Source organism: Echeneis naucrates, chromosome 2 (genome assembly GCF_900963305.1).
Source record: "Echeneis naucrates chromosome 2, fEcheNa1.1, whole genome shotgun sequence".
In the NCBI taxonomy this organism is placed as follows: domain Eukaryota; kingdom Metazoa; phylum Chordata; class Actinopteri; order Carangiformes; family Echeneidae; genus Echeneis; species Echeneis naucrates.
In genome coordinates this window covers 15,300,954-15,313,758 of record NC_042512.1, presented here as the reverse complement: position 1 = coordinate 15,313,758, position 12,805 = coordinate 15,300,954, and the positions used below count along the sequence as shown (strand labels likewise).

General features: G+C 38.7%; 1 protein-coding gene across 1 annotated transcript in view; it reads left to right on the top strand.

The window, feature by feature from the left end:
- Positions 1–12,805, top strand: part of LOC115053604 (gamma-aminobutyric acid receptor subunit gamma-3-like) — a 59,899-nt gene that overhangs the window by 36,027 nt on the left and 11,067 nt on the right. Inside the window, exons 6-7 of the mRNA XM_029518437.1 lie at positions 2,276–2,358; positions 8,434–8,571. Of these exons, the coding sequence (XP_029374297.1) occupies positions 2,276–2,358; positions 8,434–8,571 (221 nt within the window). The remainder of the gene's footprint in view (positions 1–2,275; positions 2,359–8,433; positions 8,572–12,805) is intronic.

Here is a 12,805-nt window from a genome sequence, read left to right as displayed (position 1 = left end):
TTTCCCCCAAACTGAGCAGTGACAGATCAGAAACTGTTTTCCTCGAAAATAACAAACGGCTTGATATAATTTGTTTAGTATTACATTTTGTTCGTCTTTACTTTTGCTTTACTTCTAGCACAGAAGGATGAAACTTCTCTTACAACACGTCAGCATGTCATGTTACTGCTCATTTTATTCTCCTCTGCCTGACAGCGTCTCTGCAGTAGAAAAAAGACACACAGGACAGTGACTGGTCAATGTGTCAAAACAACAACACAAAAACCCCCCAAAAACACTTGGAATACAACTGGACAGGTCCCTTTTCAATTTGAGTAGCATCTGAGTTTATAAATCCTCAAGCTGTGACTTGTATTTTTTTTTTTTTTTTTTGTCCTGAGGATCCTATGTCCCCCGAGTGGCCAGGATTTCAAATGAGACCTTGAGCAATTACCACCATGAGGGTTTGTTGTGAGGCCCTATGGAGGATCAGATGCATCAGGATAGCTGAGATTTGTAATGGACAGGAGAACAAATATGAGCATTTGTTGTATTTGTCTTGAGCAGAAAGTAAATTGGGATATCTCTTCCTCACCACGAAGTGAAAGAGAACAGATATATAATATATAACCAGCTATAAATACTTTTTGAAATCTAACTCATAATTGTTGGGGAATTATTTGGGGTGTTGTAAAGGCGAGAACATTTTGATCACGAGCTTCTGAATTGAGCCATAGATATTCTTGATAGCTCAGAGAGTTCAGTGGTTCATAAGTTAACGCTGCACTAGTCAATTTTTTTAATGAAGGATGGCCCTAATAGTGATGAGTACTTTGATGGGGTTGCTCATGGAGACAAACGCACAGTGAATTAACACCCAACTGTCAACCTATCTCAGCTGTTTGTGGCTTTTGGCCTCAGTTCAGCACATTGTTTCAACTTTTAGGTCAAAATCAACTTTGTTTCCAACTACAGCAGCCCGAAAAACCAACTTAATGCAATCCGACCTGCACCAAATGGTGTAAAGGCAAACATGAAAACTAACTGCTGAATGTAGGCGGATATTTGGCAAGTTAAAGAACCAGAAGGAGAAGTAAGATTGAAGTGTGCCTGTTACCAGCTTTAAGATGTGATGATATGTCAGTGTTAAGCTTTACGCTTCCCATGTGACCAAATGTTTCATAAACCTTTTTCCGACACTAAAGTAATTTTAATTAATGAAAGTTAATCAAATTTTTCTGACAGATATGTTGCAACAATGCAAAAAGCAATAAGCCAAATCCGGCTGTGGGTGGATACAAAGAGGGGAGTGTCTGTAAAATACAACATGGCTTCTGCAAAGGCAGATTCACTAGAAAAAGAAAAAAAAATTCTTCCACAGCCACAACCCTCCCTCAAAATATTTATTGAATACCTAATTTCACTTCTGCTAAAATGTGTCTCTGCAAGGAATCAGAAAATTATTGTTCCATTAAAAGGACATTAAGTCTTGAAGAGGCGCATGTTTGGAGGCGTATTTGTTTTAAGTGACGCATCGCTCAAACTCACACGTCTGCTTTGTTTGTTGCTGCCTGTTCTTCGTACCTCAGATCCTTATTCTCATCTACATTTGGACATTCTGACAAGGTCAGAAGGGAGCATCTGTATGCAAATTAAAACTGTTCACCATCTGCACCCTGTTAACCTTAAAAACAAAAGTATAACGGCAGTCCTCTTTCTGCTTTTGTAATTTAAGTCTGGCATTTTCAGAGAAATTGTTTGGAATACAGATACGCAAGGCCTAAAGGAAAACATTGTCTTTTTTGTATAATAATTTCACTTCCACAGCTCTTTTTGCACCTTGTAAAAAAAACAAAACAAAACTATGATGATATATTGATGCAATTCTCCGTGAATGTATACATTCATGTGCACAGCATCAGATTCGGGTTTATAACCCGCATGTAAAACTAATCCGTTACGTCTTTGTGGTCACTGTAGCATCTTTAAAACATCTGTTGTATTGACTTGTCCAGTGATCAGAACTAAAAACTCCTGTTTACAGAAGTTTCTCTGACCCATAAGTTCATGCCATCATTACAAAGAACAAGATGATAATGAAACGCTGTCACTTTGAGGGATTTCACTCGTCAACCAGGCAACCAAGTGTGATCCAGTACCATATGCTCCAAAGCCAGCGTTTCACATACTGAGCATCCACAACATGTGTTTCATGAACAAAGACATGAGGGAACCAAAGCTTTGTCTGCGTTTGATGACATTAACTGTTTATGTCTCTGTGTCTGTGCCTTTCCAGGATGACCATCAACGCTGAATGCCAGCTGCAACTACATAATTTCCCAATGGATGAACACTCCTGTCCTCTAGTCTTCTCCAGCTGTGAATATTGGCAATGAACACACGCATGCACACTTAACCATATGCACAGACAAATTTGCCCACGTTCAGGAACAGCAATCCCTACACATGCTGATCTGCCAAAGTAAAAAACTTCTAAAGCAAATGTAGAGAGAAAAATAGAGAAGTTTTAAAATGACATTTAAAGTTACAAGAAATACCAGCAGGGAGCCAAAAAGGCATGAAAAATGGTGCGGTGGTTTGAGTGCGTGGAAACGAAAACACGATTTCATGCCGAACAAGCAGCAGCATTTAACTGTTCCACCTGAGCAGTATGAGCAGCTAGTAAGCCACAAAGGAGACACAGACGTTTGATATGCTGTTGAAACAGCCTGAAATGGGACTGCCCACTACCTCAATGAGAATCCAGGATCAGGGGTTCCAGGATTACCTGCACACAGTCACAAATAACTCACAATACTGTCTCACCACTATTTTTCATATCAGCAGGATGTTTTGTGTCTCCACAGCTAAATTTGTGTATGAATTTGTTCTGCAGGAGGAAGGATTCATGTGAGGAAAGATGTGTTAGTCAGCTTCGTGTCTGTCAGTTCAACGAGAAAAGACCAGCGGTTTTTGGAGAAAAGCTTTCAATATTAATGGCTGCTGCAGTCCTGTTTGACTGGACTGGAGATGCTGTGAGCCATAAAGAGTTATAAAAAATAGGCAGGTAAAGTTTTGTGGAAAGAGTAACATTGCTACTCTTGGGCTATCGTGCTGCACTGAGAGCGCTGCTAAAGCAGGGTGCCTTAATTTGGACTTCTCTCTCTCGCTGCAGTCACCCTCTCTAAGTGTCTGATAAAACAGTGCTGCTCTTCTCAGGCGTTGGACTTCCAGACACAGTTTTGTCTGCAGATGGAAATCGGACTCTGCAGCTCGTTCCTGTGTTTTGTTCCTCTCAACAGACTAGATGCTTAAACATACATACTATATGAGACAATAACAGTTTGCTCTGGCCCTCTGGAAAATAAACACATTTTGGGTGAGTTGGTGTACAAAACAGAACGTCACGCTGTGATATATTGTGATATTTTACATTTATACTTTCGAATTTAATTAATGCCAAGATTTATTGGAGGTCATTTCTAATTTGTAAACCATGTACAAATAATTGGACCTGATTTTTTTCTCATTTCTATATAGACTTGCAGACAGTAGAGCTGCCATTTAAAGGCTCATTGGTTTCAGACGACGGCTCAACAGCGTCAGAGGAGCCACTGCTGTTTCTAATGATAAGGCAGAGAACGAAGCACTCATAAACAGGGTGTCAGGAATAGGTAAAAAAAGAAGGGAAGCAAAATGGAGCAAAGCAAACAGTTATTTTGAAGCAATTATTTACGCAGCATGCTGCAATCATGGAAACATATACATTAAGCAGGGAGACCCTCATTATTAGTAAATGCAAAGTGAGGCTCAGTACAGTTAGACAAAGAAATGGTTATTCCTTATTCTTGCAGTGACCAACTGGAAAATAAAATCATGAGAGAAACTCAAAACTTATCAGACAAATTAGTGCCTAATTAATGCAAAATGACGTGGATGTATTAAATCTCTTTACTGGGGATCAAACAGGTTACAGGTTGTACATATTCCCAAAATGCTAAACTATTCCTCCATTCAATCAAACAAAAGTGGACAAAAAAAGATCACAAACTGGGTCTTCGTTATCTTACGAACAAGAGGACTGAAATCAGATTAGATCTTTTATGACAGGTTATTCTATTAGACCAGACATCTTCCACTCCGGGACATTATTTAATTTTGGCAATAAACATTTCCTGATTCAACTGCGGATGGCAGTATTTGTCACTGGCCATTACTAAATTAAATTAAACTCTAAATTGACTATTTTTGAGCTTATATATAATTTGTAATAGTGCAATGAGACCAGATTTTGCAGTACTGCCTGTACTGATACCCCCCCCAAAGTCTGAATGCATGACCTTACTGGAGATGTTTTTCTGTCTGAGAAAGAAATGAATTAACAACTGGTGTCTTGAATTGAAGCCACAAAGTTCTACTTTTGAAACTGAATACTGCTCAACACGTGAAGCCCCGTTTTTGTGGGTTATCTTTTTGGGTGTTAATGGTCAGCCTGACCTCCCTATAATTTATGAATGCAGGATAAAAAGAAGACGAGATAACAGTTTATCTGCAAGTGGTTGAAGCTCAACTTCTCTGTGACATCAATATGCTGCTTGGCTTCTCTATTGCCATCCACCAATAAGACAGGCATCTACAGGCATACATCAATATGCTGTCCAAAAACTCCTCGGGCCATTATTTAACACTTTTACTCAGAAGGGGAGATTTTGACCATATTTGCAGCAACTTGGCTAGTTTGAAGAGACAGACAACCATATGGTGGTAGCTCTGTTTTTTGTAAATCTCTGGTCTTTCCAAACACTCTCCAAAGAAACTCTCCCAGATGGTTCTGTGTAACCAACCATCTGGCACATCAGGTTAAAACACTGCTGCTTTCCATGTCTTATCATTATTACAAGAGAATAACATATTTTGATAGAAATCTGTAGGAATAGGATAGGAATCCCTCCATTTAAAAGTTAAACCACTTTATTTAGGATTTTCTAATCTTTTGACTTTTCTCAATAATTGTATCTAAGCAGGTGATTAAGAGCAAGCCAAAGTTTAGGCAAATTAATTTGAGAGTGAAAGAGTCATCTTGATAAAGAAAAAAGACATTTTCATCACATCTGCTTGATGTCTCTTTTAGATCTCCAGAGGATTTTACTTCGTATATATGCTGTATGTTATCTTCCTTTTTGGGAATATAAATTGGCTTCTCTATTGCCATCCACCAATAAGACAGGCATCTATTCAGAAATAAGAAGTTTCTCACAATCTTCATATTGAAATGATGAAACACAACCTGTTCTTGGATGTCAAAAGAAAACACATGAGCTAACTGAGCAGTGAGTATTTGGACTCAGATCGATTCCGTCTGTTTTGCATAAACACGTTGCCACCCTGTGAATGACACATTTCATGTCAAATGTTTGCAAGATGAAGCTCTGCTATAGAGCAGGAGAGAGAGGCAGACCATCAGTGATTTACAGTGCCTCTCAGTGGGTGTACATCAGGATGATATCTGACAGCGACACCACAATTGGCCCTCACTTTTCCCCAGTGCACAAAAGCATAATCCCATCCAACCCGCTGCAATCTTACTCTAACCGCTCAAGCCATGTGGCTGTTAAAGTATTATGATGTCCAGTGCACCCAGCTGAAATGTTCTCTCTCCATTATGGAGCAAAAGTCTCCTCACCATCCCTCTGGAGTCCTCTATTGAAATGGAAAAGTACATAAACATGATGGAGGTGTAACTGCTATGGTTAATCTTTCTAATCAATTCTGATTCTATTTTTATATGATAAAAAAAATACATTTTAATATATTCCAAACAGCCACGTGGAAACATGTTTTCCGTCCGTCACAAGCAGTTTGGACTCTTGTCCACACTACAGGCTTGGGGCAATCGCTTCCTGAGGAAACCCCTCTGTGATGCTATTACTATATAGATTTTTTTATTGTAACTGCACATGCCATTGAAATGCTGGCTCCAACTGGAGGCCAGCAGGTGCTGAAAAATATGTCCTGACATTTCCTTTTGATTCATGTTATTTAGGTGAAAGCCACAGGATGACATGGAACAAATAGGTGAGCTATACTCTTGGTATAGCAGGTGAGCTAACAACTTGGTAAGACTGTTGTTCTGTAGGTCAGTTTTCTTCTTTGTGCAGCACTTTGGTAAATGATCAAATACGACATTCCCATCAGTCTCTAATGTGGCACTGCAAGTCTAAGATGATGGGACTGTTAGTTAAAGTCAGGGCATCATCACAACTGCAATAATTCACTCATTCAAAGATTCAAACAGCAGTTCTTATACACTCCAAAAAACACTTGAAATGTTCATCATGACTGCCACAGGGCTGGCTATTTGAAAGCCACCAGGAGAGGTTTTATAATGGTCAGCCATCAGAAACACTCTGATTTCAGTTTTTCACGAATAACAGGCTTTCACGTTGAAGTGCTCATCTGAAAAGAGGTTTTCTGAGAGTTGATTTAAAGATAAGGGAAATAATACTGAGTGCTTACAGTGCACTCTCCCAAAGCAGCTGAGACTAGAAATAAACTGACCTTTTGTACAAGTGAAAACAATCGCTGCTTTGCAATAGATGCACAAAATGTGCACACAGTGGGCTCTTTTCTTTCCTTTAAATACATGATAAGTTATCTCCACTAAGCACACTGCGCTTGTATGTTCAGATAAGACAACTGTAATTTTAAACAGAAAGTCTTCCTACACCCACAGTCAGGGTGCTGATCATAGTTACATCTTTTAGGAAAATAAAGGGAGCTTCAGAAAATCAGTAAGCATCTCTTGTAGGAATCAATGATATTCAGTATCTCTGAGGCAAATTAGTTTAGTTTGGTCGCCCCTTTTTCCAAAACTTAACAACACAATGGCCCGTCCAAAATGTGTTTCACTATTATATTGGAAGGAAACTATTGGTACAGATCGCCTCGCTTGCCAGTTTAAACTTTTCTAGTACATTGTAAACTTATGGGGACATGTTAACAAGCTTTTATGTATGTAACCATTATGTTGTGGCAGTGGACTTGTGAAAAAAGGGGGGATAAATATAAATATATATCAGCATTCATATGATGAGAACTTTGCCCAATAGCTGCAGTTCTATTGTAGTCTACATTTAATTATAAGGGGAAAGAAGAATTCATATTTCAATTTCACTGTCAGACCCTTTTCACTGGCAGATATCCTCAACTGGACTTGTTTACAGTTATATGGTAGAATTGGACAACCTCGGTGTGCTTTGCTCGGAGGCTAGACAGGGAGAATATTAGAGCCAAGGCCACAGCAGAGTGTAATTTATAACACTGGGCAAGAACATGTTACTTCAGGGGTTTTTTAAAGGCATGAAATATGACAAACATTTTCTAGCCATGAAGATACACTGGTAACACAGTGGTAATACTGTTTGCACTAAACATAATTGTATCAAAGACACCAGGGGAAATATGAAGGCAATGTAATGCTTGCCATCTAAATTAGACTTTCAAAAAAAAAACAACAAAAAAAAAAACAAGATCTCTCTTGCATCAGAGCGATTGCTCCTCTTTGTTAAAGATGGCTATCCTCTAAATGAGACTATTTGCATAATATATCTGGTTTCCACTACAGGGCACAACCATGCCTGCTATGTCTTCATTATTGCTGTCACTCATTTTTGGATGCAAAATTGCTTCAACTTGTCAAACGAGCCCAGCTTCATTTCTACATTGACACTGTATTTCGAGTAGCTTCCACAGAAATTCAACTTCCACCGTGCTGTTTAATTTGTGTTTGGTGTGTCCACCCAGCCAAGATCTGCACATGAAATCCCTCACAATGATTAATACACAGCATATTGGTTCCAGCTTAAAACCACTCCCAGCAGGCCATATCTGAGCTCCTCTGTGGATAGGAGTTTTCACATGTCAATCAAATGGAACAATCGGCTTGTCACAGTATAGAATATATAGCTTGTATAACAGGTGCATAGGTTACGATGTCGCACTGCAAAAAAAAAAAAAAAAATTGGCTATTTCATTTTATCTTTCTTATAGTAGCTGTGCCAAGAACTTGATACCATGCAATAAAGCAGATGACTTTGAAATAATAAAGAAAGAATAAAGTGACTTGTACTTAAAATGATTCCTCTGAAATTGAGAAAAATACTGCAGTGACTTGCACCTGAGAGTGGATATTTGTAAAGTCTGGCACTGTAACAGATTCCAAGCAAACAAGTTAACAGGAACTGCATGGTTGGTCTGCAGTCCACTCTACTGCCTGCTGTACTTGCTGTATAAATTTCTATAAATCATGCATAAATCAGGCATAAATCATGCATACAATAAACTGCATTGCTGCATTTATCCTTCCTTTATTTTTTGGCTTCAACTTTTATTTCACTCCTTCTCTTTTGTGTCCCCTCTGCATTACACCTAACTCATCCTCCATGCGGTTACCAGACGGCTACCCGCGGGACGAGATTGTGTACAAGTGGAGGCGAAACTCCGTTGAGACGTCAGACCAGAAATACTGGAGGCTCTACCAGTTTGATTTCATGGGACTCAGAAATACAACAGATGTGCTCACAACAACAGCAGGTGAGAGAAGTGGCAACTAAAGGTCAAGAAAGAGTCAAGAATTCTGGCACTTGAGTCACAAATAAAAGCTTCACAGCAGTTTGGATAATAATGACATAAAACTTCATTGATCCCTGCAGAGAAACGCTTTCTTTTTCATCCACCTTCGATACTGGGAGGGTCAAAGGACTACATTAGTGGCCTGAAATTTGCACAGGTTAACATTAGCACCATGCCCATAAATGTAATTACATAGCTACAAGCCCAAAACCCATAAGTACTCCCCTCAGGTGTAAGGGCAAATAGGTTTTTCCACTGACATTAGTCACCAAGATTAAAGATTAAAAAGGAAGTTTAATTATTCAATCCTTTTCCTTCTCTCTTCCCATGCTTTCAGTGCATCTATTAGGGTTTGTGTTCTTTGATGATTTAATTGAAGTTTGTTTTTGGGAGGCTGTGGCACCTGGAGGAGGACTGCTGCTCCGACAGGTGCCAGTAATTACACCTGTATCCGGCACAGGGTGTACAGTTCGCTAATACATTTTAATGTCTTCACGTGACCTCCACATAAAAACAGATTATAATGACCTCCCCAATGAAACGTTACGAAAGAGAATGGAAACAGATGAGGCACCTATTATTACCCCTTTTAACCCTGTTTATGAGTTACATACATTCTTTCAAGTTTGTGACACACAGTCTTTTGTCTTCGAAGAGCTGTCTGAATCTGCATAATGTGTCCAGATTCAGCTCTCTAAGAGCTGAACCTCTGTTCATGAATATTCGAGGAACAAGAGCACTTGGTGATTAAGAGAAGGATAACAGGGAGTGGCATCAGATTATTTAGGAGTTCAGAGGAAAGTATGGCTTCATTTTGTTTTGTAAAATGTCCCAAAATATGACATAGCTGAATCAAATATTTCATGTATCCTTAGTTTTAAAAGGAGGCATGAGCAAATTCATGGAACAGCGTTTTGTTTGTTAAAATCAAATGAGAAACTAGCATTGTGTTCTTGTATTTGTGATGACAAAAAAGGTGATTGATGTCTCCCCTTCTGCAGCACACGCATGGCCTTGCAAATTATATGTTTTCCTGGACTCCTGCTGGATTGCCAAAACGCAGCCAAACCAATTTTCTGCTAGGATGCTCAAAAGCAAAAGCAAACCTACACATCTACCTCATGCTGTTCAAGAAAATTAGCCGTTTTCTCATTTATTATCTTGTTTCTTTTTTTTTTTTCACCGGAGCTCCAGCTCCACAAGCATGATGATTAGATCCCCAGCTAAAAATACCATATCATTAATTTATGTCATGACAAACTTCGAAAGCACTGCGTTTTTCTTCCTGCCTCTCTCTCATTTCCAGCTCCATCTTTTTCTCCCCTGCTCTATCCTTCATCCCTAATAAACACTTGAGGTTTGGGTCTGTTTTAATGAGGACAGAGTGGACAGATCCCCAGCCACAGTGCCACTGGGGACTCCCGCTACAAATCCACCATTGTTATCAATTCAGCAACATCCTTTTCAAAAGGCCCCAATGTGGAATCCCACACTTCAGTGCTTTGTTCAATGATCTCATAGCAAATTCCCCAAAAACTTCCATTATACCCTTTTCTGTGGTTTCACTGCAGAGAAATGCTGATGTTCATCTTCTTATATCTTTAAATGGCCACCCAAGAAATATATCAAATGCCTTTTTGTAAAGAATCTGTCGTGAATTTGCTGACAATCTCCAACATTTTTCTCTGATTGTATCCTGGAATGCATTATTAATATTCCATTTCATGTTCTCTCTCTGTTTTAACTATGAATTCCCTCATAATTTGCTGGTTGAGCTCACCTGCAGCTGACTGCAAATCTCAACAAAATCTCAGGTGGCTATCATGAAACTATTATGGAACTATTACAGCATGTGGAAGAGACATGGAAATGCTTGCAGGAATTAGAAGAGTAATTTTTCCATTTACTTAACCCTTCTCTCGAACTGTGAATTACCAATCAGAGCTTAGCAGTTCTAACTAACCTGACACTGCCGACCTTTCATGCTTGTTTTGGTGAACACAAGAACAAAAGCAAAAGGGTTCATCTGCTCTAGCATAAGCTTCAACCACAGCTTCACAGGCTAATTAGTTTCATTGTATACAACAGGATTACCTCTGAGCCCAAGCACATCATTATGAGGTTTTACAGGTTACTTAAAAAAAAAAAAAAAGTCTTGTCCAAGACCGACAAATTAACTGTGTGCTCATTAATAGCATTCAAAAAACAAAGCCTGACATTTTGATCAGTCAATCAACAATAATAGAGCCATATTCTGAAAAAAACACCTTTGTGTTGCTGTCATTCTTGGTTTCATCTGCTTCTTTGTGTTCTGCTATATGAATGTCATCATGCCATCGTTCATCAGCCTAACCAGCAATATGTGATTTAAGCTGAACACATCAGAGCTGAAGAGAAACTTTTATCACGATCAGCTTTCATTAACAGCACAAAGACGAGAGGCAGGGAAGGGAAAAGGAGCATCAGCAGCAGTTTCCTCTTATTACCCCCTACATGGTGCCCTTGAGCAAGACCAGCTATGGGTTTAATGATGTACATATCTGCATCCTCCATTCAGGCACTAAGATATCTTAAAGGGTTTAACCGTATAATCATACATCAAACTCTCTAATTTAACATTCTGTCAGCACATTCTGTTACACCTGTTTTCATTATTATTATTTAACCAGCATTATGTTCCATTCATAACAAGCTTGATGTTATAAGATGATGAAGGTCTCATTTCTTGTTACATTGCAGTGGGGAAAATTAACCAGACCATTTTCAGCAGTCTTTATGATATGAAGTAGCCAAATTCTGTAATCTGGTCTTATACTGCATGCATTCTTCTCTGAATTCCTTTTCTTGTCATTGCAGTGAAATTCATTGGAGGTTGCTGATATTTTAATAGTTCTGAACAGTTCATTCATAACATTTGAGATATGTTACTTTAACACCAGTGACGTACAAAAAATCTCAGAGTGATTGTGTTGGCGAGCAGATGATAACTTTGCTGCAAGAACATGTGGACAGGATTTAGACAGGCACTGTTCAACTGCAGCCTGGACAGCCAAGTGAAACTTTTAACCAGTAAAATGTGTAAAATGTCTCTAAAACACACAGCATCATTCTGACTTTGACTGCCATTCCCACAGTCAGTCTCTTTATCATAGCAGTCAGTGTTTTAATCTTCTATTCTGAGTGCAAACATCTGCCGTTATTATCAGTGCCCACTCCATAAAAAGTACCAAGATTAATCCATATCTACATCCTACAGATCCACTTGGGAAGTTTAATTTTAAACTCAGGGTTTAAATGATCCATTTGTCTTTCTCGGATTAACTCGCCTCCTATTGAAAAACCGCTGGACTCTTGTTTTGAAAGTAAGCAGGTTCATGTAATGAGCAAATAAATTGTGCAGCCATAAAATAAGCAGAAAGCAGCGGTACCATTAGTCTATTTGCAAACTTCTCTTCAGAAGTGTAGATGCAACAGCACTTCAACTAGCATGTAAATTACAGCAGCAGTTTAGTTTTAGTATGTCCATTAAAGTCTGGAAACTAATCGCATGCAGGAGCTCCATTAAAGTACAGAAAGTAAAGAATAACAAGAAACCATTAAAAAAAAACAAAAAACTTAAATAATAATTTAAGACAGAACAAGTCCTGCCTCAAACCTCCTCCAGAGAAAGAAATACCACTGCCTAAAATATAAAATGTCCAGCAGCTCTCAAAAGTTTGGACACGCTGAATTTGGAAACCCAAACTTTCTCATGACATTTTATGCGGTTGTGGTTTAGGAAGACAATACAATCAATCATTTCTCAGTCTAAAGGCCAAAAAGAGTTTTCAATTCAATGTTCACAGCTGAAAGTAACAGTTTTTTCAACATATTTGCTAAAAATATGGTATATGTGGTGTTTAATTACCGCTGCAGGAATTTATTTATTAGTCAATGCACCAAAACCGATGTTTAAAGAGGTGAAAGGAGGCCCGCTGAGATTTTATCTAGGGTTGATTTCACAATAAATGGTTGGGTTTTAAGTCGTGATAACAGAAGAATACAAAACCTCTCTGAATTTGCCACTCCAGCTGATGGCGCCCTAGGTAACCACCTCATCATTACAGTGGATATCACAAAAAAGTCTAAAACTTGGTGAAACTGTATAATTTTTACATGATCAACACTTGTACACATTTGCAGCTATGAAAGTGAT